Genomic DNA, 27,121 nt, shown 5'->3' on the forward strand with positions numbered 1-27,121 from the left:
TGGTGTATTGGCAATTGAGAAAGAAGTAAACCACGTTAAACTGCATTTGACTTAAGGTTGCCAACCGTCCATACATTTAAAAAAAAAAAAAAAGTCACATTTTAACACTAAAATGTAAATAAATAAATGTCCGTGATTTTGAATCGAAATAAATATGGTATATTTTTTTTATTGCTTTGCGGCTTTCCCCATCAGCTTGAATGACATATCCCTACACCTTATGTAATGGCAGTGAAAAGTATCAAAAGAAGAATACCAATTAACACAACTGTGCTGAAATTAGTATACACGTTCTTCAACCAAGTAAGTAAACACAGCGTAGCGAGCTTGGGAGACATCATCCAATTTGCAATGTTTTTTTTTTGTTATTGGAAATTAGCTGGAAAGCCTTGATGGAATTTATGCAGTAACAAGTGACTGACTAGCTTGACAGATCTTAGACCTGATTTGGCAGCTGATTAAAACTGGCATAAAACTGCGCTCTTGTCTACACCTAGCAGAGAGCCACGTTACCTACACTTGCCAAGGTTGCCATTAATATGTTGACTTTGCCACACAGTACTGCAGAATTAGAACAAGTTTTTTCTTGGATGAACCTTGTAAAAACAGACATAAGAAATCAATTGTCTCCAGACAATTCTCAATGGAATTCTGACTATCAAGACTGCTGTTAAAAACAGCACCAGCTTCAGACCAACGATCCAGTCTGCAAATGTGTCCATGTATGACCAGAAGAATTAAATAAGACCTAAAGAAATGTAAGTACACAAAACTAGACTATTTTATAATGTATTTTATGTTTGTTTTTTTTTTGTTTTTTAAACGATGTCAGTAAAAAAAAAATCAGCTGTAAATCTGTATGCCAGTAAAAACTAAATTACAAGGCTGTCAACCCTGATTTGACTATGACAATGTACTTTTGACAATGTACTTTTTTAAAATATATATATATTATTGTGGACTATAGGGGACTTACCGTTAGTGGACAAAAGTTTGCGCACCCGTCTATATAGAAGCATCACGTTTTTTTAAATGGATAACAATCAACATATGGTGCTCTTGTCCATATTCGAACTGTTGACTTTTATTAATTAAATTGCGAAAGGTGATTATCAAGCTCCGCTATGGAATTTGACGTTGGCTTCAGGTTTTTCCGAATTTATTTTGAAATGTATTTAGCACCGCCTTCAATTAAACTGTTTCTGTCAGATTTGGCCAGTCGTTCAGTGCAGAACAGTGTGTGAAACGTTCATCATAATTAATAACTAGAATTTGGCATAATTGACCGTTTCTGATCAAAACCATGTATAATAACTAACTAAATAATAACTAACTAAAATGATATATTTTGCAAATTGGTGGAGTGTGAGTTAAGATAATATATACATATGTATATTTGTTGTTATTCATATAAGAAGATAGGGGCCCAGAATTGTATGTCTGCCTTGGGCCCCGTGATGGGTTAATCCGGCCCTGGTTGCAGCCAAGGCGACCGTGCATACTTCCTTGAGGCAATACCCATGGCGTAACTTTCAGCACTTGACTATACCAACGAGCGTGGGGAATTCCGCTAACTCCTCCCTACTCTGCAGTATTCTGTGTACCCACACTCGTCTTCTCAGTCTCCTACGCCTTCTGTTGATCAAATACAACAGGAGTATTTCTTAATGTTCCTCATCACTGTCCCTCATCGTGCTGGTAATAAAAGTGGGTGTGTACTAAAAAGCTGATTGGCATTTGCTGTACAATATACAGGAGCCCTTTTTTGTTCTGGTGTGACTGCTCCATAAACGATTTATGGTCATCGTTATCATTCCAGGTGTGACCAGGGCTTTACAGGTACAAAAAAAACTTGAAATTAAATTAATACGACACAAATTGGGCTGTTAAATGCTTAAATGACTGGCTCGTTGAAAAAAAAAAAAATACAATTTGACTTTAAAATTAATTACTTAATAATTAATAATCTTCATCCCAACAAAGCATCTTAAACTTTTGCGCTGTTAGAGCCAATGGGATATTTAAAGTCAGAAAAATGAATTGAAAACACATATAGCAAGGTTTTTATAGTTATTTAAAGTCTTTATTAAAAACTATGTTTTTTTGTTTTTTTTTTACTTGACAACAATGCCCCAAGAAGTGACAATATCCAGCACAACCCCTGCATGCCCTCTCGTGCCTTATTGCTTAAGCATTTAATTTCTATCATTATAAACATATAAACATATTTATCAATCTTAATGTTTTAATAGTTTCACAAAATCGATGGATTGTGCATGATAACTAATATATTTATTTAATAATAATATGTAATATATTTATTTAATATAGCCTTTAAATATAAAAAAAAAAATGTAAATATGGTAAATAGCAAACTAGGTTAGCAACACTAAAAATCGAAAGAAAAAAAATCATTACATTTTTTGCCAGGGAAAGTTTCTCTTGAAATGCTTCTAAACAGTAAAATGTACGTTTTTTTTTTTTGTTTTTTTATTTAAACATATTCCCAACAAGTACACGCTTGACCACAAAGTGTTATAAATTACACAACGCGATTTTTTCAAATCCGCTAATACCTTAGCGACTATGGTGTATTTCTTTTTACAAAACGAATCAAAGCAAAACATGGTTTAATATGTGTCTGCTTTTGTGTGAGCAAGACGTACAGTAGAGCCTACTTCATGGTACTGTGTGTGTACTTCATGGTATATCATGGTCATGGACATATTTTAAAAACAATGCATCATGAGTAACAAAAATACAATTGTTTTAGAAGAGAAGCATGTTCCTTTTAAGATGCTCTTGGTTTTACACATGCATGTTTGGATGGCTACAGTTGTTTTACTCGACGTATCAGAGGTCTAAAGACTGGCTCATACTGCCATACAGCAAGTATTTTTTTTATTATAATTTTAATGTTTTTATTGTAATCGTACTGCAATGCTTGTCATGTAAAATGTAGACTTTGATATAATATACTTGATCTAGCTACAGAAATTTCCACGTTTGATCAAAATCTCTTGAGGCAAACAGGCAGAACAGCCAGGGTTACAAGATTTTGATTAGACCCCATATGGAGCTGTCCTGTCCCATCAAACGCCAGCTGATGAGCAGTGATCCCGTCAAACAAAGAACTGTTATTTTTCAGCCACTTTACTAATCAGGCAGTGCAGATTAAAGGTAAATATGACATTGACAAGAGAGATGACAGCTCTTGGCTGATTAAAATTAGCAAAGGTTCTACAATATTCACTTTCAAGTTCCGAGGCAGCAATTAAGTCTGGAACTGAAGCCATCCTTGAACAATCATTAGTAGACACTTTACACTGACCTTAAAATGTAATTAAAAAAAAGACAGTAACAAAACAGTTGCTGATAATTATTTACCAGATAAATCCAGCAATGATGAACAAATATGAATTAGCTGCTTGAACTAAAAAAACATCTTATTTCTCTCTTCATGGCATATATGAGAAATGATGTGATTGATTATATATTACTGCTTTATTATTTGGAGAAATGTAATGATACTGTTAATTCTTATGGATATTATTTTTTCTTAAGAATATTGCCTGAGATACTTTTTGCATTGAAAACTTAATTAAGAACAATTGTCTCCCGCTGTAGAAAAGCAGTCTGCATCTGATAATCTGCTCATAATAAAAATAAAACCTACATGCATAATTTAAAGTATTTCAGGACACCAGAATAAAAAAACTCTAGCCCACTGTACTGTATTGTCTGTTATCGATACTGTTCAACACAAACATGTTTTACCCATTAGATTGAAAGAGGTGAATTTCACACACACACAGTGGCAGTGAATTCTTTGATGATTTTCAAAGTTTGGTATATGGTACGTTTAATTACAGTATTTCATTACCTTAACTGTTGGTGTTAAAGTTTTACTGAATTACATTCATTTAATGATTTGTAAAGCTTTGTAATTATGTATGCTTAATGTGATAGGTTACTAGCTATATAACATCAGTAATATCCATACAAATCGATTATAAGTATTGGTCCCATTAGTTTGGATAATTGACTCTACTCTGTGTGTGTGTGTGTGTCTAATATATATATATATATATATATATATATATATATATATATATATATATAAAATCCTTGGTGAAATATATATTTATTAGTTCTTACTCAGGAGCACTTTGTGCCAGTAGACAGTGTGTTTTAATTCCAGTTCATCCATCGACTTGATTGTTTTGACAGGTAATTAAAAAAGAACCTTGAGCACTCCCTAGCAAACTAATCTGGAAGCTGTGATGCGAGAGCCTTAGAAAGTATATACATCTTTGTGTACAACACTATCAACTGCTTTCATTAAAACAGTGAACTAATACATACAACTGTGTACACTGGCACTATAGTGTTACAAATTCATACATGACTAAGCTTTATAGCCAAGTCCAGAATACATGAAGTACTGTCATATTGATTGTGTTGTAATGGGAGGGAGGAACACCTACAGACCAACTTTCTAAAAGGTGGTCATGCTGTTCACTTCCATCAAGCGGTCAGCTTTAGATTTGTAGGTCAAAAGTGTCTACGTGTCAGTTTGCAGACAGGCTTCAGGGCGAGGAACTACTTCAAGGCTATGAAACATTCCATACTATATGTTCACAGAAGACATGGCATGCTAATACTAAATGGGACACAAAATGAGGTAATTTCCTTGAGCACATGGGGCTGTAGCATTAAATTGTATGCTTCTGTACCAAAACTGTATATGCATCACAAATGGGGGGTTGAAAAAAGACAAGAAAAACATATTTTCCACAGTTTATTATTGACAGTAAAACTATCCTGAACACATTTTCCCAGTAATTCTACAAAATCTTGTCTCGTTTCCTAGGAAAGGCTTCACACACACACAGTAACGTCCATTATGGTGTCATGGTAAAGGTGAGAGAATTTTTTTAATATATGTCAGTCTGCCAGTCTTTTTTTTTTTTGGTTTTAAACAAACCCATTCACACAAGGATTTTTTTTTTATACAATACTTCAAATAACATCTATACAGAATCGCTCAGTTTACATTACTTCATTTCAGGAACGTTTGTAAAGAGAAGTAATGACAGTACATGCACAGCTTCTGTGCTTTTCTCCTTGCAGACTTCATGCTCCCCACAATCCCAATGTCACAAATCAGCAGGTACTCATATGCGCAGCTGGGTGTAAACATAAAAAAATAAAAATTGCCAATTTGAGTGCCAATGAATAAATACTTCTAAAATGTATAGATACTGGTAAACGATCATTTTTTTATACAAAATAAGCCTTAAATAACTGATAAAATAAGTAATTCACCATAAACAAAGAAGCTGACAATACTGAAAGCTTTGTACCCTCTGCTTGTATCACTCAGTCGTGTACTGTAATATAACACTTAAGTTAAACCTTAAATGATAAGTATTAAGAAATATTACACTATGCATTAACTGCTGTAGAGGGAGTTTTGTTTTAAGATATCCTAAAAAGGAGTTTATATTTAAAAAAAAAAACTGTGCTGTAACAAAAAAATTATACAAAAAGTCAAACAATGCACAATAGAGGCTTACATTTTTAATGTAACAAGCACTACTATTGAAAAAAAGTATGTACGTGACTTGGCCATTTTAACCTCCATAGTATTTTCTGAAATCATCCCCATACTTTCCAGACCCTGTGTACTCACCTACAACAGGACCTGACCATGCTACAGTAATAGCCTTGGATTAGAACATATATCCCTGTTTTAAATATACTGTGTGTGTGTGTATATATATATAGCTGGCTCTTTGAGCTAAAATATATATATATATTTTTTTTTTTTTTTTTTTTTTTACTACTTATCCCACAATGTTATATTATGTGTGCTTCTCTCTATAGTATTACCATGAACTAATCCAGAAAAAAATTGCTTTTGAAATGGCTTCTCAAAGCTGAACAAGAGGAAATGTGATGGAATTATGTCAGTGTTACTGTCACGAATGGGCTTGGTGGTGACATCAGACCAGGAAGAGACACACACAGTACTGCGAGGTATGAAGAGTGTTTATTAAATAAACAAGTAAAACTTTTAAACAAATATTTTCCAAAACAAACGGCACGATGGCCAAAACAAAACAGACTAGAAGTGAACAACGAACACTAAGCAAACAAGTATCGTGCTGGTCTAACTCCAGTACAAGTAGCAAGTGTTTATATTTGTGTACACAATCCAACCTCGAGTGAGAGATCCCTGCCTCTTTTATGCAGCTGTGCCTGGGCTCGCTTGCTTGTTCATCATTCATCGAGCCCAGGCACATTCTGCACATGAACTGCTTTGGCAAGTAAGGCAATAAATCCTTCCCTGCTGACCTAAAACACCTGTGAAACAAATACATACATTTTAAACAATAACACACAACAGGCTTTTCCCCTGCTGACCACGGAGCTCCCAGGGGGCGGCACACAATTGGCTGAGCGCCGCCACCCAGTCCTGCATCGGGTCGGGGACCCGCGGGGCCAAAAGCGGGTCGGGTTCGGGTCAGAATGTGAACTTTTTTGCGGTTTGCGGTTCGGGTAAAAAAAAAAAAAACATTTCGGGTCTGAATTTGAAATCACCAAAAATGTTCTCTGTCCTTTCAGCATACTCGTCTGTAACCCTTTCCCAAATAACGTATTAGAAGGTAAATGTACCAGTATTTCCTGCACTAAAGAAGTAGACGATTAGGGAGGAGTCAGCTGACTAAGCAGTGTTTTCGCTTGTTTGATATGTCGCAAGATCTTTTTATCACGACAGATTGGTGATATTAAAAATGCCTGTGGACAAGGTGAAACAAAAGATAGTGCAGGGTTTATTTCATGTGGTGGATAATAGGTCGAGAGGTAAATCACAAGTGTGGAATTATTTTGGATAAAGAAAAGGGCTTATAACCAGGAGGTCCCTGGTTCAAATCCCACCTCAGCCACTGACTCATTGTGTGACTCTGAGCAAGTCATTTAACCTCCTTGTGCTTCATCTTTCGGGTGAGATGTAATTGTAAGTGACTCTGCAGCTGATGCATAGTTCACACACCCTAGTCTCTGTAAGTCGCCTTGGATAATAATAATCATAGCGAATGAAAATAATGAACATGGGACTGGATTCGTTGCTTGTAAAACCTGTCATTATGTTTTTGTAAACGACAGCCACAAAACTGGTACATCATCTCTGCGAAAGCACAGGTGTAGGTCCCTTTCAACTGGTGGCATGAAAGGAAGAGACAGGTATTTTATAGTAAAGTAAGTAGTGATAGTTAATATGTTACAATGTTAAAATATATGCAGACCACTAGAGGGTATCCTCGGCTCACCGCGCACTCAAACAGATAAGACTAATTGTCCACTGTAAATTACATATCAGCTATATTAACTTCACAATACTGCACTTGAAGAAAAATATCTGAAAAGATCAAGCATCACACACACATACTATTAATTTCACATGAATGATATAAACCCGATATTGCAACTATGAACGTAAAGAAACTGTAGGTTTGCAGAATACAGTTAACAACCACACTTGCTATTCAGTTCTTGGGCCAAATGCTGCATTGTGGTGGTTTTGTGATGCAGAGGACTGTCCACGGAGATTGGAAAGGTAGTACATTAAAACACTGTGTTTGAAACTTGTATAGCGATGTTACAAACATCTACTTGATTGTAAGCATATGAACTGCTGTGCCATTGCACATGTAACATGTCTATTTAAAAAGCTGTCTGTGATTGTAAACACGTAAATACAAGCACAGTTTTCATTGCTATAATAATGGTAAAGTCAGAAGCAACATGGAGTCACAAATGCTTATTTCATTGAAGCAATGCCTTGCTGTCAAATACCCATGACCCTTTGCATTATAAATCAAAAACTAAAACTGCAAGCTTTCTTAAAATGCTATCTGTAGCTATGCTTTGCAGCTAATCCAAAAATGTGATATTGTGCACGAATACCCTGTTATAATTCTCAGGCATAATGTGATACAGTTAATACAGACCCCCAACCTCCACCACCTCCTCTCTATACACACTCACACATAGCACACAATTTCCTGATTGGATTTTGCTTTGACGAGCAATCATTGCTAATCTGGTAAACTAGCAAAAACGCATGCAGAGGAAATAATAAGTGGACTTATGAGGACTAAATAGGATGATCTCCAATAACAATGAGGCATCAAATAAATACAAGCAGCTTTACTCTGACCACATTTCACAAGCACAGTCAAAACACTCCTGAAATTGGTCTCACTGATCAAATTCTCAAACAATTTAATTTCTGCCCGAGACTTTTTTAAAGGTGGGACCTGCTTGTCACATTAAGTCAGTTTTAATAAGCCGAAGAATTCACTTTTTCACTTTCTGAATGACAACAACTTATCATACACTCCTTAGCAAGATTCTGTGCTGAATTTCCATTATAAAAATGTCAGGGCTACTTTTCATCATCTGAGAACAATTATTGTCTTTATGTACAGGACTCTGATTAATTCAAACAGAACAAGGCACCTACTATAACGTTATTTTCTCTGGACTGTGGAGAAAAAAAATGTGCACAGATTTTTAATTTACAGTTTTCCCCTCATTTGTAAACTGAACATAACATTGACAGTAAGTTGTATAGACCAATCGAACAACAGTAGAAACTGTAAACCCAGGTCTCTCGGCATTCCAGAACAAATTCACACAATCAAACAAATATATCTATAAAAACTCATGATGAGCATAGTTTTTAAACTTACACTCCACCACCCCTCCAACTGCCTAGCTTTTAAAACAACTTACAAGTCTGCCTCCCTACAGAGCCTACGTATATAAACTACTTAGACACAATAACTACTAAACTGCTTGTTTTTTTGTTGTTGTCTCCAAACCCATTATCAAATGGATATGTAATGTAAGCATCAATAAACAAAGCCAACACTAGTTAGTAAGCATTCAAGGGATTACATCAGGCATTTCAACATACATTTTAAACAAAATTGGTAGTTTGGCAATAACTCAAGAAAGTACAGCACAAATAAAAATAAAAAAATCAATGCACTTCAGCCAAGACTGCAAAATGTTAGAATGCCATACAGATACTTTGTGTTTCTGTATCTCTGCCCACAATAGAATTGAAAAGATAAATGCAAAGACAGACACTAACTGTTTGTCTGGGAGACTAGATAATAGCTGTGCTGACGCTTCATGGCCCTTCTTGACCAGGATGCCATTATAAATCTCAATGGTTTTACTTTGTTAAATATTACTCCCATGCCCACTTAATAAGGACCTTTAGACTTCAACAACCAAATATAACTATTAAATGGGCTGACAGTTTCAAAATGTTAGATACTGAAAAAATGTTTCTTAATTTTAAAACTATTTATTTATTTCAAAAAGTGTAATTTACATTTAATTTTAAGCCTATGAATCACTACATAATAGAATCGTTTGCTGTATCAACTTCAAACCACTTAAACCATCAAAAGAAATATACTGTAATTGATTTTGCTCTATGTATTTTGAGAGCTTATTTTTGCTTAACGTATAAATTGTGAGTTATAAATGTCCTATCCCTTCTGCTAAATAGATTCTACTTACCCTGTAGTTCTCCACTTTTGCTGTAAAGCTCCCTTCTCTGTTCCCGCAGGTAAGCACTCATACTTATAGCATGGGAGGACGATTCAAACCTGAAATAGAATATGGACCTTTAGGACCCATTTCATAGCAAACACTGCTGTCACTTGAACAAGCTTAGTTTGGTCCACAATCTGTTTTGTGATTTGGTTTAATTTTTCATATTACTGTATTAAAATTGATAAAACCAGGACTACTCAAGTGCAATCTCATTGTTTCTAGTAAACTTAAATCCATTGATCCAATTTTATGTGTAGTGGACAAGACAAGCTTGTAATGGTTATCATCTCAAGCATGGTACCGAATATAGTAGCAACACACATTTATTGAAAGTAATTTTTTTATAAAAGCGTCAAGTTATTTTTTTTAATGTATACAGAATCAATAGGTGTCATGTTGCTTCTGTACATAAAGGTTACTGCACGGTGAGGGAAATAGTAAAGGTCATTCCTCAGAAGGAGATTAAAAGCGTCTGTCCATTACATTTCCGTGCAGTAACTCATTTAAAATGCATGTCATTTTGTTTTCCACAAATTTCATTCTCTTATATTTATCAATGTGACATTTATAAAGAAAATGTTTCTAATACTCTGTTGTGTATCATTTGCTACTGCACCTCTATTGAGGCACTGACATTAGTTTTAAAACAAAAACAAAAGAGAAGTCAGGAAACAAGAAAGAACAAAACATTGATAGGAGGTTTAGCGAGCCAGATGGGGAATGTAAACATGCACTGTTCCTTACTTGAACAATGATTGTTTGGGTCTCTGGGGCCTCTTTTTGGCAAAGAAGGCAGCAAAGTCACTTCCTGTACTGGCGTAGCTGATCTGTGATGAGGGTTCGGTTGCACTGCGTGTATTCTTCACATCCAAGTAATCCATTAACAGAACCTGCATGAAATCAATGATCAATATTTAGTTCTCCGGTTTACACATTTCCAACCCCAGTCCCCAATTTTCATTCCTCAATGAAGGCTTTTAAAGTTAGCTTCTTACAACATCATTGTAGAATTATAATGTTGTTATCTAAGAATAAAACATGACAATGGTTGTTCGCAATTATATTCTGTTCACTTTATAAAGAAGTTCTTGTTTGACAGTGTTGTGCCAATACTCATTTTCTCAGTAATTGCCTTCAAGAAATCTAAAATTGTTAGGTATTAATTAAGATGGAATAAAACATGTTAATTCCTCAACACAAAAAAAGCCTGTCCCTTGGTTTCCCTTGTGTACACAGTTATTGAGTATCAATCAATAACAAGCTGATTCTGTTTTTAATAGAGAACGTGGTCATATTTTATATGTGATTTGTCAACTTTTTTTTGCCCTTTTGATATGAAATCATTTTTTTCACTTTCCTTAGTATCCTTAGAAATGCATCATCTCTACAGTGAATTATGGGGTTGCAGTCCTGGAAAAGGTGTTATCTCTGACTAAACTTGACAACTAAATACAAATCCAGTTTCCAGAGCGGTAGCTTGTGTTAGGTTTAAGGAAAGGTCATGGTTTACATGATGTACTAGTTGCATTTGATAGTTTTGCAACATAATTTCACTGTCAGTTTACAGCCTCGGTAATGCAGTATGGCAGTAAAAATGGCAGCATTTGCAATCGGCTTTTAAAACACTCAATGCAGAAGTTAATCAAATCAATTGTAAAAGTGAAGGAAGGGCAGCGTTCTTGTTTTGAAATCAATGCATTAATAAATAGAAGTGTTTTGATTTATTTAAAACCTGCCGACAAATACTTCTTAAAGGCAATTATTCGGAAAATAAGAGTATTGGCACTACCCTATTTAAGACCTTCAGTGTTAAAAGGTCAGCACTGTTGCACCGGCACTTGTTTCTATACTGTAGATTTAGATGCCATGGTCTAGATTCTCAAAAGCACACTTTTTCATAATAGAGAAATGAACCAAACCTTAAACAAAAATACAATACAAATTAAAAAAAAGACATTTGATCAAGGTCCTGAATGTAAAGAACACATAATAGTTTCTATTACTTTTCTATTAAAAGTATACAGATGTCTGGCTGCATTCTTCCAGAAGATGATGCAACAGACAAGTACACTGAACTTTGTTTATATGGGATTTCTGACCATGCACGCTTATTATCCATGCTCTGAATTCATCAGCAATGCACACTAGCAAAGTTGTGTGTAAAACAGGGGTTTCTAGAGGAATGGCATGTTCCATAAACACAGTATGTGGCATACTGCAGTATACAGAATTTTAAGTGCATGTTAACATACTAACTGATACTATAATGATACTATACGAAATGTTATATTTAAACTAGAAAGAAAAAATACATTTTATTAATTACAAACCAAGCGAGCTGATAATGTCACTGTATTAAATTTGTAATGACAATCTGAGATACTGATTGTGGCAGCAGAGTGTGTAATCTCAATTAAGCGCCAGATTTTTCTGATGGAAAGATCAAACTATCTAAAGTGCATTAAAAGGTACTACTTTAAGCGCATAAACCCAAAGTACGGCTGGCTGATGACAGATTAAGTATAGGTCTTCAAAATTCCCCCACGTTTCAAAAATGGTACTGTAATCAGGGAGACAGTAACAGGTTTAAGTCTTTCTGTAAAGTTTTTTTTTATTATTATTATTTTAAAATGTTGTAATTAAAAAAAAAAAAACTGTTGTTTCAGTACTTAAACAGGCCATGTGTATGTGCTGTGTAAATGTAATGTGTACTTTGTGTATTGTCTTGTCATTATGTGTTTTTATTAATTTTTATTTTTGAAACCTGTAACCTGTACTAGGACGCCTTTGAAAACGAGCTACCTAAAGCTCACATGGCCTTCCTAAATAAATCATTTTTATAAAAACCCTGCAGGTCATAAATTCAACATTCAGCAAGATGGGCTGAATGGCCTCCTCTCGTTTGTAAACTTTCTTATGTTCTAAATCTCAGCAACTCCCTGAAAATGTCAATATTTGTAATGAGTTTCTGAGGATTTCCACTAGTTGTAGAAAAATAGTTTTATTTTTAACTGAAAACAAAGATGAGATTAAGATTTGGTTTCCTTCCCAAGGAACTTTTAGAGGAACCTGCAAATTACTCTCCACCCTCGTTTTAAAATGTACTACATTTTTTTTCGGGGCTGGATGGAGATTTTTTTGATGATGGTTAATAACACTGGTATAGCAAGGATTTCGTTCCAGGGGGTGTGCTGGTGATCAATCGAGAATTATCCACATGGCTGATATTTTTTATTGTCCCACGTAGATGAATTTCGGGGGGGGGGAGAACCACCCCCTTAGCTACGCCACTGCTGTACTATCTGTATCTTGCCAACAACATTAAATCTTATTGAATTTAACTTTATTGCAGCAGGCACCTCATTATAGCAAGCAATGTTCTTGGCTACAAATGACACAGTTATAATGAGGACGTAATACCCCAATGGAGTTGTTAGAGGATGAACTGATCTCTGTCAAAACACTAAAATGAAGAACACCGTTTTTGCACCGTAAATCTATTTGCCATTACCAATCCTCTATGATAAGAGAGTTGATTGTACTATAACATTTAGAGTACATACTGCATTGACCCAAGATGAAATGGCCTGTAAAATAAACTTGAAATATTATTACATCTTTTGCTCACATCAACAGTCGCCTCCTTTTTAAAATCACCACAATATAATGACACATTATCACAGCTGAACGACTTGTGAGGCAAGTGGTATGAAAATTGTGCTTAAAGGTCAAGTCTCTAATACATTAGGCCTCAGTGTATTGTGAAGGCAACTTCAAAGCAAATCAAATATAAGTGTTCTCTCTTACTATCATCGGCTAGATTTACAATGAATGCAGCACACTACCATTGCAATGCTATTATTCCTGAAAAAAAAAATGGGTGTCATTTTATAGTAATTAAGGAAAGGCTATGCTAATATTTCAAGTGTTTCAACTAGGGTTGTAAATATCGTTTAATAAGAAATCCATTTAAAAGATTTGATTTCTATCGGTTAACCGTTTAACCATATTTACACCATCACACTAAATACCCTTTAAATAAATACCCTTTAAATATGGGTTTTGTAAATTGATAAAAAAAAGAAAGTTTGAGGCAAATGCAAAGTTAATGGATTTGATCTTGTACATTTGCAAAAAGGGCAGTGAGGTTCTGGGGCTTACATGCTAGGTTCAGCGGCAGAGTTAGAACTTGAACCTGTGGCCTTCTCACTGAGAGGGTCATTACATTGTTATACGGGCCGTCCTAACTTACAAGGAGGGCCAGCATTATCTTTCAGAAATGCATTACCTTTCAGAAATGACTTCTGCTCTTCTTTTCTGCTGTTCGCACACATGAACGTCTGGATTTTTGTCAAAGACACAATATGTCATTTCATTGGCCTTCACCATAATACATTTCATGACTTACCATCTACAGAACCTCTAAAAAATATTTGACAGCTTCGATTTATTCTTCCCCAGTGGGAGAAAAAAAAAATCACTCTCCCTATGACGGCTGCTTTATAGGCCTGCAGTGCCCTTTCAAATGAGCACCATGACTTCAGCGTTAATGTACAGCCCAGAAAAACCAAACTCAAATCAAAAGTGAAAAACGAAGTTTTCAGCAAGCTCCCAGATGTGCAGAAACAGAGCAGGATACTAAACAGGTACAGCAGCCTGGTTTGAGCTGATAAAAACATCAGTTCTCCCTGCTTCATTATGCAGACTTCCAGAACCCTGACTCTTAACGCTTTGACGTGGGTGTAAAGAGCATGGGCGGTGTTTGCAGGCAGTCTACTTCTTCAGATGTATTTCTTGTTTGTCAAAATTACGGAGAGCGACTCAAAGGTCTTATGCCCTCTCAGCCGTTTTATTTGCTAATGAGATGAAACACCAAAACAACTCAATTTAACAAGAGCACTGCTGATGGAGTTCACATTGATCTGTGAAGGGAGAGGAACTTCCATGCAGCTTCAGCAAACACACTTTGAAATACTAATAATTAAATTGCAAGCAGACAATAGACAGAATATATACTACAGTTAATTAATTGTGAATTATTCTGGAGATAAATATACTAAATATAAGTTTATAAGTCCAACCATGACTAAAGCATCCATATTAGGGACATCCAATAGCAAATACAGCTATTTCAATTATTTTTATTCTACATCCTCCAACTGAAAGTACAATGGGCAAGAAGGTCTCTAAATAGAAGGTAAACCGACAGCCTGGAAAAAAAATGACTTCCCCAACACAGGTGAAATCATGTTGAATGGCATCCATATGTACCTGAATATAATTTGAAATGACTGCAGTCTTTCAAATCTCAAAAACAAACAATTATTCTTCCATCTTTTTTTTAACCGTCAAAAAGATTAAGACAAATGGTAAAGCAGACAAGTCTATTATTGCTTGTATGCTATCAGCGCATCTCCTTTGTTCCAGAGATTCAAAGTTATGACACCAATAAAAAGTGACATCTTGATTAAACTGCCAAAAAAGTTCTGCACATCTTATTTAATAACACCAGATCATTGTCTCTTCTTTTGAAAATCTCAGTTACTTTTCACATGCTTGATAACCCATAGGGTACTTATGCATATATTTCTGTCTTTATTAATCTTGAGGGAACCTATGATTTATTCATTAAGAGATGTGTCAGAAGCTTTTATCTGTATTTGATAAGATTTCATGAAATTAAAAAGAGAATATTTATTTTTCAATCAACATAATACATTTGACAAAGTTTGATACAACGCGTGGAAATTTCTTCCAAAGGTCATGTAAAAAAAAAAAAAAAAAAAAACACACAGTACTGAGGGTTATTCACAATAATGTTCAAGCTTAATTAAGAACAAGTAGCAATGATGTATGTTCCTGCTGCAACTAGAATATATGTGACAAGACTCCAAGCACACAATATAATACCAACCTGAACAACCTGGAGCAAATCTGCCAAGAAGAATGGGCCAAAATCACTGTGTGCAAAGCTGGTACATACTTACCCCAAAAGACTTAAAGCTGTTATTGCAGCAAAAGGTGGCTCTACCAAATATTAATGTGTGGGGGTTGAATACTTATGCAAGCAAGATATTTCAGTTTTTTTATTTTTCTTAAAAATATTTCCCAACATAAAACCAATGTCACCTTACAATAATTGATTTTGAGTTACAGTGTTTTAAAATAAAATATCAAACAGAACGAAATTTCAATGTACCAATTGTAATTCAATAATATGAGAGAATTGGTCAGGGGTCTGAATACTTTTGCAAGGCACTGTATATATATATTTTTAAATACAACAAAGGATTTTAAATAATTAATGCATTGCCCCCTACATGTCCCAAATGCACAAATAAAATATAGCAAGGATGAATATAAAATATAAACTATTTAGTATATTTTAGTCTCAGTAAAAACAACTGCCAATAGAGTTAACTTATGCAAATAGAGGGCTTTGTTAAGAACCTTTCCTGGTTCTGATAGGCATATCAATGTCATCTTAACAAAACTGAATATAAAAATGTGGCAGGGTGTGCAGATCCAAAGTTTGCACAAGTACCCGGAGAAGTGCCAAAATGAATACTCAGCTGCTCCTTCAAATTACCAGCCATGGAAATATCATCTACAGCACCCCCGTCCCCGCCATTCCCAATTGCCAAAATGAGATCCATTCTAGAATACTGTGCACAGCCGGTTTATTTAACAGTGTGATTTCATAACCAATCACTGCAGCAAGTTTGATTTACTAACCCCAGGTGATAGAAGAACTTTCCACTGGCTTAATGTACAGTACTTACAAAATGTGTGAATGGGAAAATGGCAGATTTATCTTTATAACCATTTCATAATTCATCAAACCAATTATGCTCTAAGTCAGGTCTCCAGATTTTTTTTTTTATTTGTTAAATAAGCTAACCTGTCCACTTATAAATAACACTACAGACGTGCTCAAATTTGTTGGTACCCCTCCACAAAAAACGAAGAATGCACAATTTTCTCTGAAATAACTTGAAACTGACAAGTAATTGGCATCCACCATTGTTTATTCCATATTTAATAGAAATCAGACTTTGTTTTTGATTTTTTATTCAACATAATATTGTAAATAATAAAACAAATGAAAATGGCATGAACAAAAATGATGGGACCGCTAACCTAATATTTTGTTGCACAACCTTTAGAGGCAATCACTGCAATCAAACGTTTTCTGTAGCTCTCAATGAGACTTCTGCACCTGTTAACAGGTAGTTTGGCCCACTCTCCCTGAGCAAACTGCTCCAGCCGTCTCAGGTTTGATGGGTGCCTTCTCCAGACTGCAAGTTTCAGCTCTTTCCATAGATGTTCGATAGGATTCAGATCAGGACTCATAGAAGGCCACTTCAGAATAGTCCAATGTTTTGTTCTTATCCATTCTTGGGTGCTTTTAGCTGTGTGTTTTGGGTCATTATCCTGTTGGAGGACCCATGACCTGCAACTGAGACAGAGCTTTCTGACACTGGGCAGTACGTTTCGCTCCAGAATGCCTTGAAAGTCTTGAGATTTCATTGTGCCCTGCACAGATTCAAGGCACCCTGTGCCAGGTGCAGCAAAGCAGCCCCAAAACATAACCAAGCCTCCTCCATGTTTCACTGTAGGTATGGTGTTCTTTTCTTTGAAAGCTTCATTTTTTCATCTGTGAACATAGAGCTGATGTGACTTGCCAAAAAGCTCCAGTTTTGACTCATCTGTCCAAAGGACATTCTCCCAGAAGGATTGTGGCTTGTCAATATGCATTTTAGCAAATTCCAGTCTGGCTTTTTTATGTTTTTCTTTCAAAAGTGGAGTCCTCCTGGGTCTTCTTCCATGGAGCCCACTTTCGCTCAAAAAGCGACGGATGGTGCGCTCAGAAACTGACGTACCTTCACCTTGGAGTTCAGCTTGTATCTCTTTGGCAGTTATCCTTGGTTCTTTTTCTACCATTCACACTATCCTTCTGTTCAATCTGGGGTCGATTTTCCTCTTGCGGCTGCGCCCAGGGAGGTTGGCTACAGTTCCATGGACCTTAAACTTCTTAATAATATTTGCAACTGTTGTCACAGGAACATCAAGCTGCTTGGAGATGGTCTTGTAGCCTTTACCTTTACCATGCTTGTCTATTATTTTCTTTCTGATCTCCTCAGACAACTCTCTCCTTTGCTTTCTCTGGTCCATGTTCAGTGTGGTGCACACAATGATACCAAACAGCACAGTGACTACTTTTCTCCATTTAAATAGGCTGAATGACTGATTACAAGATTGGAGACATGTGTGATACTAATTAAAGAAACTAATTAGTTTGAAATATCACTATAATCCAATTATTTATTATCTTTTCTAAGGGGTACCAACAAATGTGTCCAGGCCATTTTAGAATATCTTTGTAGAATAAGCAATAATTCATCTCTTTTCACAGCTTCTTTGCTTTATTCTAGGACATACCAAAGGCATGCAAGTATACATGATAAAATAGCTTTTAATTTCATCACTTTTCAGGAGGAATGAAGCATTATTTCAATGAGCTGTAAGGGTACCAACAAATTTGAGCACGTCTGTATGTTTCAATATATTTGGAGTAACTGGTTCAATGTTTGCAAACTGTGAGTAAAGCTCTATTGTAGTTAAGATTTTACTCAAGGATTCATAAATTCCCAGAAATGTTGCAGTTTTTTGGTTTATGGGGCAGCGCAGCGGATGCGGTGCCTACAGAAAACAGGCCCCTTTTTAAAAGTGAATGCATTCCATCACTCACAGACATTATTTAATGGGCAGGCATCCCAATGTGGAAAGAAGATTAACACAGTGGCACAAGTAAAAACAATTACACAATGTCTTACAGAAGCAGCCAATGGATATTTTTCGGGCTGTTTGTAGAAAGCAAATTTTACTAGCTCCTGAGGACTTAATTGCATATCCTTTATTATTATTATTATTTATTTCTTAGCAGACGCCCTTATCCAGGGTGACTTACAATTGTAACAAGATATCACATTATACATTATTTCACATTATACAGATATCACATTATTTTTACATACAATTACCCATTTATACAGTTGGGTTTTTACTGGAGCAATCTAGGTAAAGTACCTTGCTCAAGGGTACAACAGCAGTGTCCCCCACTGGGGATTGAACCCACAACCCTCCGGTCAGGAGTCCAGAGCCCTAACCACTACTCCACACTGCTTCCCTTTAGATTGTCTTGTTCCAAGAAACTTTCTTGGTTATCAAGAAATGATATGCACATTGTTACATAATATATATAAACAATCTGATTATATATTAAACACGTTTATAGAAACGGTGTATTTCAGTGTAAAACCCAGCAATTGGATAGTTTTTCTCTAGTCAATGTTACTATTATTTTTCATGAACATTCTCTAGACAATTGTTACATAACATACCTACAGAAAAGAAGGAAGGAATAGTTTTTGGACCAATCAGTTACAAAGATGGTCGGCTGTTCAGAACCGATTTTATTCACGCAACCAGTTACAGTATCTGTATACAGTGCACCCCACCAATTTACACTGTGTAGGTTGGTGCTAATTAGGTGAATTGGCCAACTGACTGCTGACGTGTATGACAGCCAAACTGCAGTGAAAGATATCCAAGAAAGAGGAGGTTACAGACCTTAGTGAGCTCGAACAAGTAATAATAGCAAGAGCTTAAAAAGTAATTGCACTGATAGCGGAACTGTCAGATTGATAGGCAGATAAACAGAGCTGTGTCTCTAGGACCTTGTCTGAATAGAAAAACGACAGGTAAACCACCTTTGGCAGCTAACTGTCAGCCTGTGACAAGACACATTGCATGGGTTATGGCTCAGCTATCTAGTCAGCAGAATCTTTGCTGAGTTCAACTCCATTTTGACCAAAACTTTAGTCACCTGAGTCAGTTTCATGATTGAGGTTATATTTGGGACACATTATGGAATTGACATAAAATTTTACGTTATGTTGATGGAGTAGAGACACTTTGACTTTCTGTGTGAAATGTTCTAGGAAGTACAACAGACCTGGAAATAAGGCATGCAGAGTGAGAGCTTTCTTAACCAAGTATGGTAGCAGATTTCATTTTAAAATAAAAATAAAGGTTTGCTTTACCTGGTGCGTCTTGCAAAATTGCACATGTGAGATCTACAGTACATAGCTAAAGGAAGTGCATGATTATTATTATTATTATTATTATTTATTTCTTAGCAGACGCCCTTATCCAGGGCGACTTACAATTGTTACAATATATCATATTATTTTTACATACAATTACCCATTTATACAATTGTGTTTTTACTGGAGCAATCTAGGTAAAGTACCTTGTTCAAGGGTACAGCAGCAGTGTCCCCCACCTGGGATTGAACCCATGACCCTCCGGTCAAGAGTCCAAAGCCCTAACCACTACTCCACACTGATGACGGGTAAGATTTTAGGAATTAGCTAAAACCACTTTAAATAAATGGAAGGTTAGTCTCAACAACATGTTGCATGGTAAACCAAAACCTAGGCTTCTTTGTATGGCTAACGAAACCCTTAATCTGAATTCGAAAGGAAGACATGCTTTCTGGTTGTTATATTTAAATTACTGAGATAACTTTAAAAGGCACATGTTCCTCACTAACACCATGCTGCGTTAATATATTTAATTGTTCTTTAATGTGTTCCAGAAAAATCACATCATTAGAGTCCTGCCACCTTCATATGACAACAGTTTAATGAGGAGGACATTAAATAGCTTTCTCTGCCAGACTGCCCTGTTCTTCAGATTTTCTTACAGCCAGCTTATGCATAAGTATCAAACAAAAGCCTGAAAGACATGTCATCTCACTATCTGAAATAAACATTTCTAATAAGAAAAAGCTTTTGAGAGCGCTATTACTGGCTTGAAAATCATCAATTTACTGACGTGGATAACTTTCAATAAAAGCTTTCATTTCTAAAACCATAGTTCCATTTTCCATGTTTATTACAGTTAACTTCAAAACTGTGCACATATGTGATGCATAACAGTAAAAAGCCACAAGAAGTTACGCAGAGGCCATGATACAGTAAGTGTTAACTGCTGGTTGATTCTTCTGTTGTCAAAAGTTATTTACCCTTTCCTAAATGGTAACTACAAATGCTGTAAACAAGTTTTCATGTGTTGGCATGGAGGCAACTATAATACTGCTTATTCTGCTCACTCCCCTCCCCTTCAATTGTTGTTACTTTTATATCTTATAGCACCCAGATGTAACATCCACCTAACCTTTTGTTGGAGTGGATGTATTGAAAGGGAAGAGCTGTATCTTACATAGCACAAGCTGCTTCTATTTTGATTTCCAGGAATATAAAATGTTTAGATATTAGGTACTGATAGCAGACAAAAAACATTTATTAGGCTACTTTAGTTTCTGCTTCCTGTTGTTGAAGGTAATTTAAAAAGGGGAGCGGTCGTGACCTTCCAGTGACATGAGCTTTCAATCTTTATTTTGACTGGTTTTATTTCCCTGTGGGTCCATCTCCTCGTGTTTATATGTTGGTACAATCGGCTGTACAAACATTACTCCTGCTTGTCACATGCAATTCCGTAAGCCAAGTGAGGAGTTATGCTCAGCAACAACATGCAGCAGAAGGGGGCTACAGACTACACCTCCGAACTGTTATAGCTCAGGAATAACATTTTACACTAAACACGTGGTAAAATGAGGAGAAAGCAAAATGTGTGTGTGTGAAATTTTTCACGACATCCTTACAATTGCTGTATGCAACAGGAAACAGCTGCGTATGATCATCAGCCATAATATCGCTGTCATAGATTTCTCACTCATCCTAATACACATTCAACAGATACAATCAGCTCCAAAAAATAATAACATGAACAACTGAATAACAAAACCCATCTCACATGATGCATTCTCTAATCAAGAGAATATACTGTTGCGCATCTCAGCTGTGAAAATTAAAAGAGCTCAGCTGCTGGCAACTTCATTGGCTTTACTTGAGAAATAGCAATAATGACTGTCAGGAATTCAACACTAAAGGTCTATTATAGAATGATTCTGGATGCAGTGCATCTATGTTCTCGCTGACCACTTACACCCCTTTGGGCAGGGCAGGTCATTTGCTGCAGACATGCTCTACAAAATTACACAGCAGCAATCACAAGGGTTAACATTAAGCATGGTTTTGAATGCATTGTGCAAAGTTAGATAATTAAATATGGAGAATCTGCAAAATTATCAAATTACCATTTATGTCAGTGCACCATATTATCAGTTGTTTTAAATCTCTCCTGAGTGGCACATCCAGTAAAAGCATGCTGGATGCAGGATGTGCCCTATAGTCTGGACGTCGTCGGTTCGAGTCCAGGCTATTCCTTTGCCGACCGAGGATGGGAGCTCCCAGGGGGTGGCGCACAATTGGCCAAGCACCGCCCTGGGAGTAGGAGGGTTAGGTCAGCCAGGGTGTTCTCGGCTCACCGCGCACCAGCGACCCCTGTAGTCTGGACGGGCGCCTGCGGGCTTGCCTGTAAGCTGCCCAGAGCTGCGTTGTCCTCTGACGCTGTAGCTCTGGGTGGCTGCATGGTGAATCTGCAGTGTGAAGAAAAAGCAGTCGGCTGACGGCGCACACTTCGGAGGACAGCGTGTGCTCGTCTTCGCCACTCCCGAGTCAGCGCGGGGGTGGTAGCGGTGAGCTGAGCTAAACAAAAATAATTGGCCACTACTAAAATTGGGGAGAAAACTACAAAAAAACGAATTGGCGACCACTAAATTAAAAATTTATTGAATGTTCACTTTCGACTATCCTGCTTCTACAATATGCACAGTGCATTTACAAAATGATATAAGAGCAGGCTGTTCTGAGCCAAAGTCAAAAATGACAAAACCAAAAGACAGGATTGATGATGGACATCCAAAGCAACACACTAGCCTTTTCAGTTAAGTATTAGTTACGATTTAACCGTCAAGTTAACTTGGCTGATCCAGCAATCACAAGTCATTGATTCAATTGGAGTCTCTTACTGTCTCTTTCTCTCTGCAATCTAACAGCATGATAAAACACCGGGTCTCTCAGAGAATGAGGAGAAAGCTTTGGGGAAAAAGTCATATAAACTGACAGAGCAGCCACAAGTGACAGCCATGAAAAGGAGTGAAAAATACCCAAGGGTAGCTGGGGTCATAATGATCATATGATGAAACAACATTATCTTCCTAATTTATATTCACTGCTGAGATGGAGTTGGTTTTAATGCCTTTTTGTATTAATGAGCATACCTCAGGGCTGTCAGTCACAAAGTTATTCAAATAATTGTCAGCCATCGTATGCCTTAATGTCTGAAAACTGTAATGTTGAGACAACCTCAGGAACTTCAGCAAATGATGGGGAAAAGATCAGTTTCCTACTAGCAACAGCTTCTAGGCACACTAATCAAAGGGCAGTTTAATATATCATGGTATTGGTCCATAGACTACACAGTGGCTGCGGACACCACCTGTTGAGACCATTAATATAAATGCGTGAAAGAAAGTAGGTGACAATGCAGTAGTCTCCAGTTTTGAGACATACTGTAGTTGTGACAGCAGATGTTTGCATTGGGATGCAGAGAAGCTGAAACATTTATGTGGGTAGTGCTTGTGCTTTTATTACCTGATCTCTTGTACCGCTTCCAAAATAAAATGGAATTGATACAATAGGTCTTATACAATCTGTCAGTCATCAGAGATTCAGGTAATGCAACAGCAGTCATCTACAGGTAGCTTTTAAAGAGGCAGTGGTTAACATATAGGGCCTGTTGCATAGAGGGGGTGAGGTGTTCCAATATGCTGCAATTTCTGTCAATCCACATGGCTGAAGTGTGGACTTGTGAATGTAAAGAAAACAAAAGAAACATGGTGGTGATCACCTTATGAGTGACACAGAAATACTTCCATGTCAAAAACCAAGGACTTGCTACCAATATCAAATCAGCAAAATGTATATCCCTGCATTATCTCCCCAGTGGTAGATCCCCAGTGGTTAGATTTACAGTTATGGCATTTTTGCACCTTAAAATGTCTGTCAAATGAACTGGTCTTTCTGTAGGCTATTGACAGCAACATTGCATCACCAGTTATTTTTTTGCAGGTTTTATTCAGTGATGAACCGAAAAAGTTATTATAAATATAAAACTGCTCTACAGCTTCTACTAATGCATATTAAATGCATGTTGTGTACAATGACTGCCTAATTATTATTATTACTATCATGATTAACATTATTATTATAGCTACATAAATATCATACCTTAATCAGAGTACCATGATGAATGTTTAATTGTAGGAAAAAATGTAAATAACTTAATGCGTATATTAACGTTTGTATATGTATTCGTGAAATGTATATTCAAGGTATTATAGAAACTGAAAATTGATGTGTTTGAGTGGTGTTTATTTTTAATAACCGAAAATAACTGATTTTGCCAAATAATAATCAAAAACGATAAAACCCTGCTTATAGTGTACCTACCCCCCCCCTTTATGGAATACTTATTAAGATGGGTCAAGGTACTTCATAAAGGGAAGGTACCCAGGACATTTTGTGAGAAGCTCCATGCTACTCAGTCACAATAAAAAAACTGCACTAGCACAGGCCGACTGAAATATTAAACTTCAATACCTGCAGGAGAGCAACTTTAGCAGGTTGCCAGAGATGCTATGATAAACTGATCTCTATGCAGGGACACTGGGTTGCCTTCTCAGCCAATATAACAAGTGTAAAGAGGATGAATGTGTTATTTCTGTGATAACACTGAAGGGGGAAAAAAGCTGTTAAACTCCTGCATCTGCTGCCTGCCTGCCTCCTGGCTGTCATTTTAGTAGATTGATACAAATGAGTTACCACGCTAACTGCATGATAGCCTTTCTCCATATTACATTACATACAAGCTTTGAGAAGATAAGAAAAAAACTGAGCAATCGCTAATGGCTAAATATGAAACTATCTAAGCCATGAAAAGTAATCTAAAATATACTTCAAGGACACTTGAGGGGAAAAGAAGAAACATTCTGCTTAAGACTGTGCCTACCAACAAGATGGAACTGAGACATTAAAATACTCACAGTGACACAAGATGACAAACCCAATCTATTTCAAATACAAATAGAAAATAAGTTGCCAGTAATGTATTTTAAATAGAAAATGATTTGCAAATAGTACATCTACTGGTTGTGGTATACACCAAAAATATATATTTTTTCTCTTCATAATAATGAACAAAACATGTCAGTACTGCCTTAATCAGCAAGTATGCGAGTAACATAAATCCCCCGAGCTCTCAGTGTGATGAAACAGTTGATGACCATGACATATATCAACTGTATGTACCCAAACAATTTGCAGCAAAAAAAAAAAAAAAAAAAAAATGATATCATTATCGGAAAGAAATTATGCATGTAAGTTTCAATCCTCTTATATTACTTACAGTATGTCCAACCTGCAAGCTACATCTCTATTTAAAGATACTACTCGACCCAGCAATAGCAGCTATTTCTATCAAACCAGTTATTTCACCCAGACTGGGTGGGAGCTCATTCTGATAGCGCCTGTTTCCTGTTCCAACATCCACCACCCAACAAAAGTCAGCGTAATTGCACGTGCATGTTAGATTTTTATTCCAATTTTAAAAAGTCAAATTGTTATAAATATATATATATATATATATTTTTGCAAAACAGTTCTCTAGTCTATTTTTTTTTTTTTAAAACACAAATAATTTCATGCCACTACAATATAATGTTAAATGATTAAATGACATTTCCAGTAATGCATAACTGGAATATACACATTTTAAACAAAACTAACATCCCTTAATTATGTTACAATAACCATATGCGAATCTCAGCCTCTGTTAATCATGCATATTCATGAGCCTAATCCCCCTCTGTCATGTTGCCCATCTCCAAATGTTTATCCCAGCAGCATTAAGGCATCAGTATTGAAACGTGTTGTCTCTAAGTTCCCAACAGAATTCCCAACAGTATGACAGTGTTTCCATCCATTACATTTATTTAAAACTAACAGCTAACATCTAAACATATAAAAACAAACCGTCTATAAAGCCCAACTCTGGAAAATATTTCAGATTGAACTGGATTTGACTAAGGTTATGCAGGAGAGCTAGATATATGTGCTCATGACGATTTAACAGTTATTTTGTGAAGGAGATCGTGCAGTTAAGTAAAAAACAGTTACTTGTGTCTTACTCCTACCTGCAACACACTCTGTATTTTGGCCGAAACGTCAGCCATGTCGTACAGCTTGATCACTCCCTCTTTAGGGCCAGTCGCAGAAACTACGATCTGGTGAAGATGTCCCAGGACTATGCTGTGTGCTGCAGCAACTGCATTGAATTTGTCAAACAGCAATTCCAACAACTCCAGCAACAACCTGTAAATACACAATAGAAATGCATCTTAAACTGAACAGTCAGAGATACTTCTGCCAAACATTTTCTGAGCTACAAGGCTGATCAACGCTGCCTACCCAAGTGGTAGGCTACAAACCCCCCATTGAATCCAGATGCTTAGTAAGCACGGTCTTCCCCAAATTACTATCAAACTGGTCCGTGTCTGCAGCATCCCTTTCGCTTGTTTTGTATCTTCGCCCATTTACTGCCAATTCCAGGTTCACAGTGGTTCACAACCTCAACAAACATTTAATTGTTTTTTAATACTTTTGTATTTGGCTATTTTAGTCACTTATTTTTTATTAGGTCTAAATTAAGTCTACACAGAGTAATTTAACAGACGCGACAGACTTTTTTCATAATTGTTCAAGATTTTCACTTGTCAGGATGTTTTTTTTTTTTTAACAAAGGTTTAAATTAGGGTTAGTCTTTTGCATATGGCTGCTAGTGCTAGTAGCAGCCCCTTTCATCAACAACACTAGACATCTGAACACCAGGACTATGTATAAAGCAACAGTTATCCCTACTGCACGCTGTCAGAAACAATCACATAAGTCTCGTCATAAACGTTTGATTTATGTTACTATATTAATTATAAAGGGATGTTAAAAGGAAGCATCTATACGAAGAACAATGTGATGAGCTCGTGAAAATGGCTTAGTGCTGAGACTGCCAATGATTTTTCATTGAACAAAATATGTGGTTTCAGTTCAGTTTTATCTTTTGTCAGTATCGCTGGATTTGGAACTTTATGAAAATAACTGTTGCGTCACTAATTTAAATTAAATATGATACAAGAAACAAGATTTGATCTCACTTTGAAGGGCGAGTAGTCATTTGTTTTCTCACTTCTATAATAATTCTGAATCTGTACTGAAAAGGTGCCCTTGCACACTGGGACTTCTACCCGGGTCCAGTCCCAGGTCCTGGCTACCCGGGTCACAATCCCGCGTAGTGTGAAATCACGTGCTAGTTAACCCGGGTCCCAGTGACCCACCTCAGGATGTGGCGTGACAAGCTTTGACCCGGGTTGAGCGAGACAAAATGCTTGATGGAC

General features: G+C 36.4%; 1 protein-coding gene across 3 annotated transcripts in view; it reads right to left on the reverse strand.

The window, feature by feature from the left end:
- The window catches only part of LOC117420019 (exocyst complex component 4-like), a 138,327-nt gene that overhangs the window by 90,910 nt on the left and 20,296 nt on the right, over positions 1–27,121 (reverse strand). For all 3 annotated transcript variants that reach the window (XM_058985933.1, XM_034033516.3, XM_034033515.3), the window contains exons 7-9: positions 25,868–26,045; positions 10,387–10,532; positions 9,607–9,695 (exon numbers count right to left, since the gene is read on the reverse strand). In XM_058985933.1, the coding sequence (XP_058841916.1) occupies positions 9,607–9,695; positions 10,387–10,532; positions 25,868–26,045 (413 nt within the window). The remainder of the gene's footprint in view (positions 1–9,606; positions 9,696–10,386; positions 10,533–25,867; positions 26,046–27,121) is intronic.

Source organism: Acipenser ruthenus, chromosome 14 (assembly GCF_902713425.1).
Source record: "Acipenser ruthenus chromosome 14, fAciRut3.2 maternal haplotype, whole genome shotgun sequence".
In the NCBI taxonomy this organism is placed as follows: Eukaryota; Metazoa; Chordata; class Actinopteri; order Acipenseriformes; family Acipenseridae; genus Acipenser; species Acipenser ruthenus.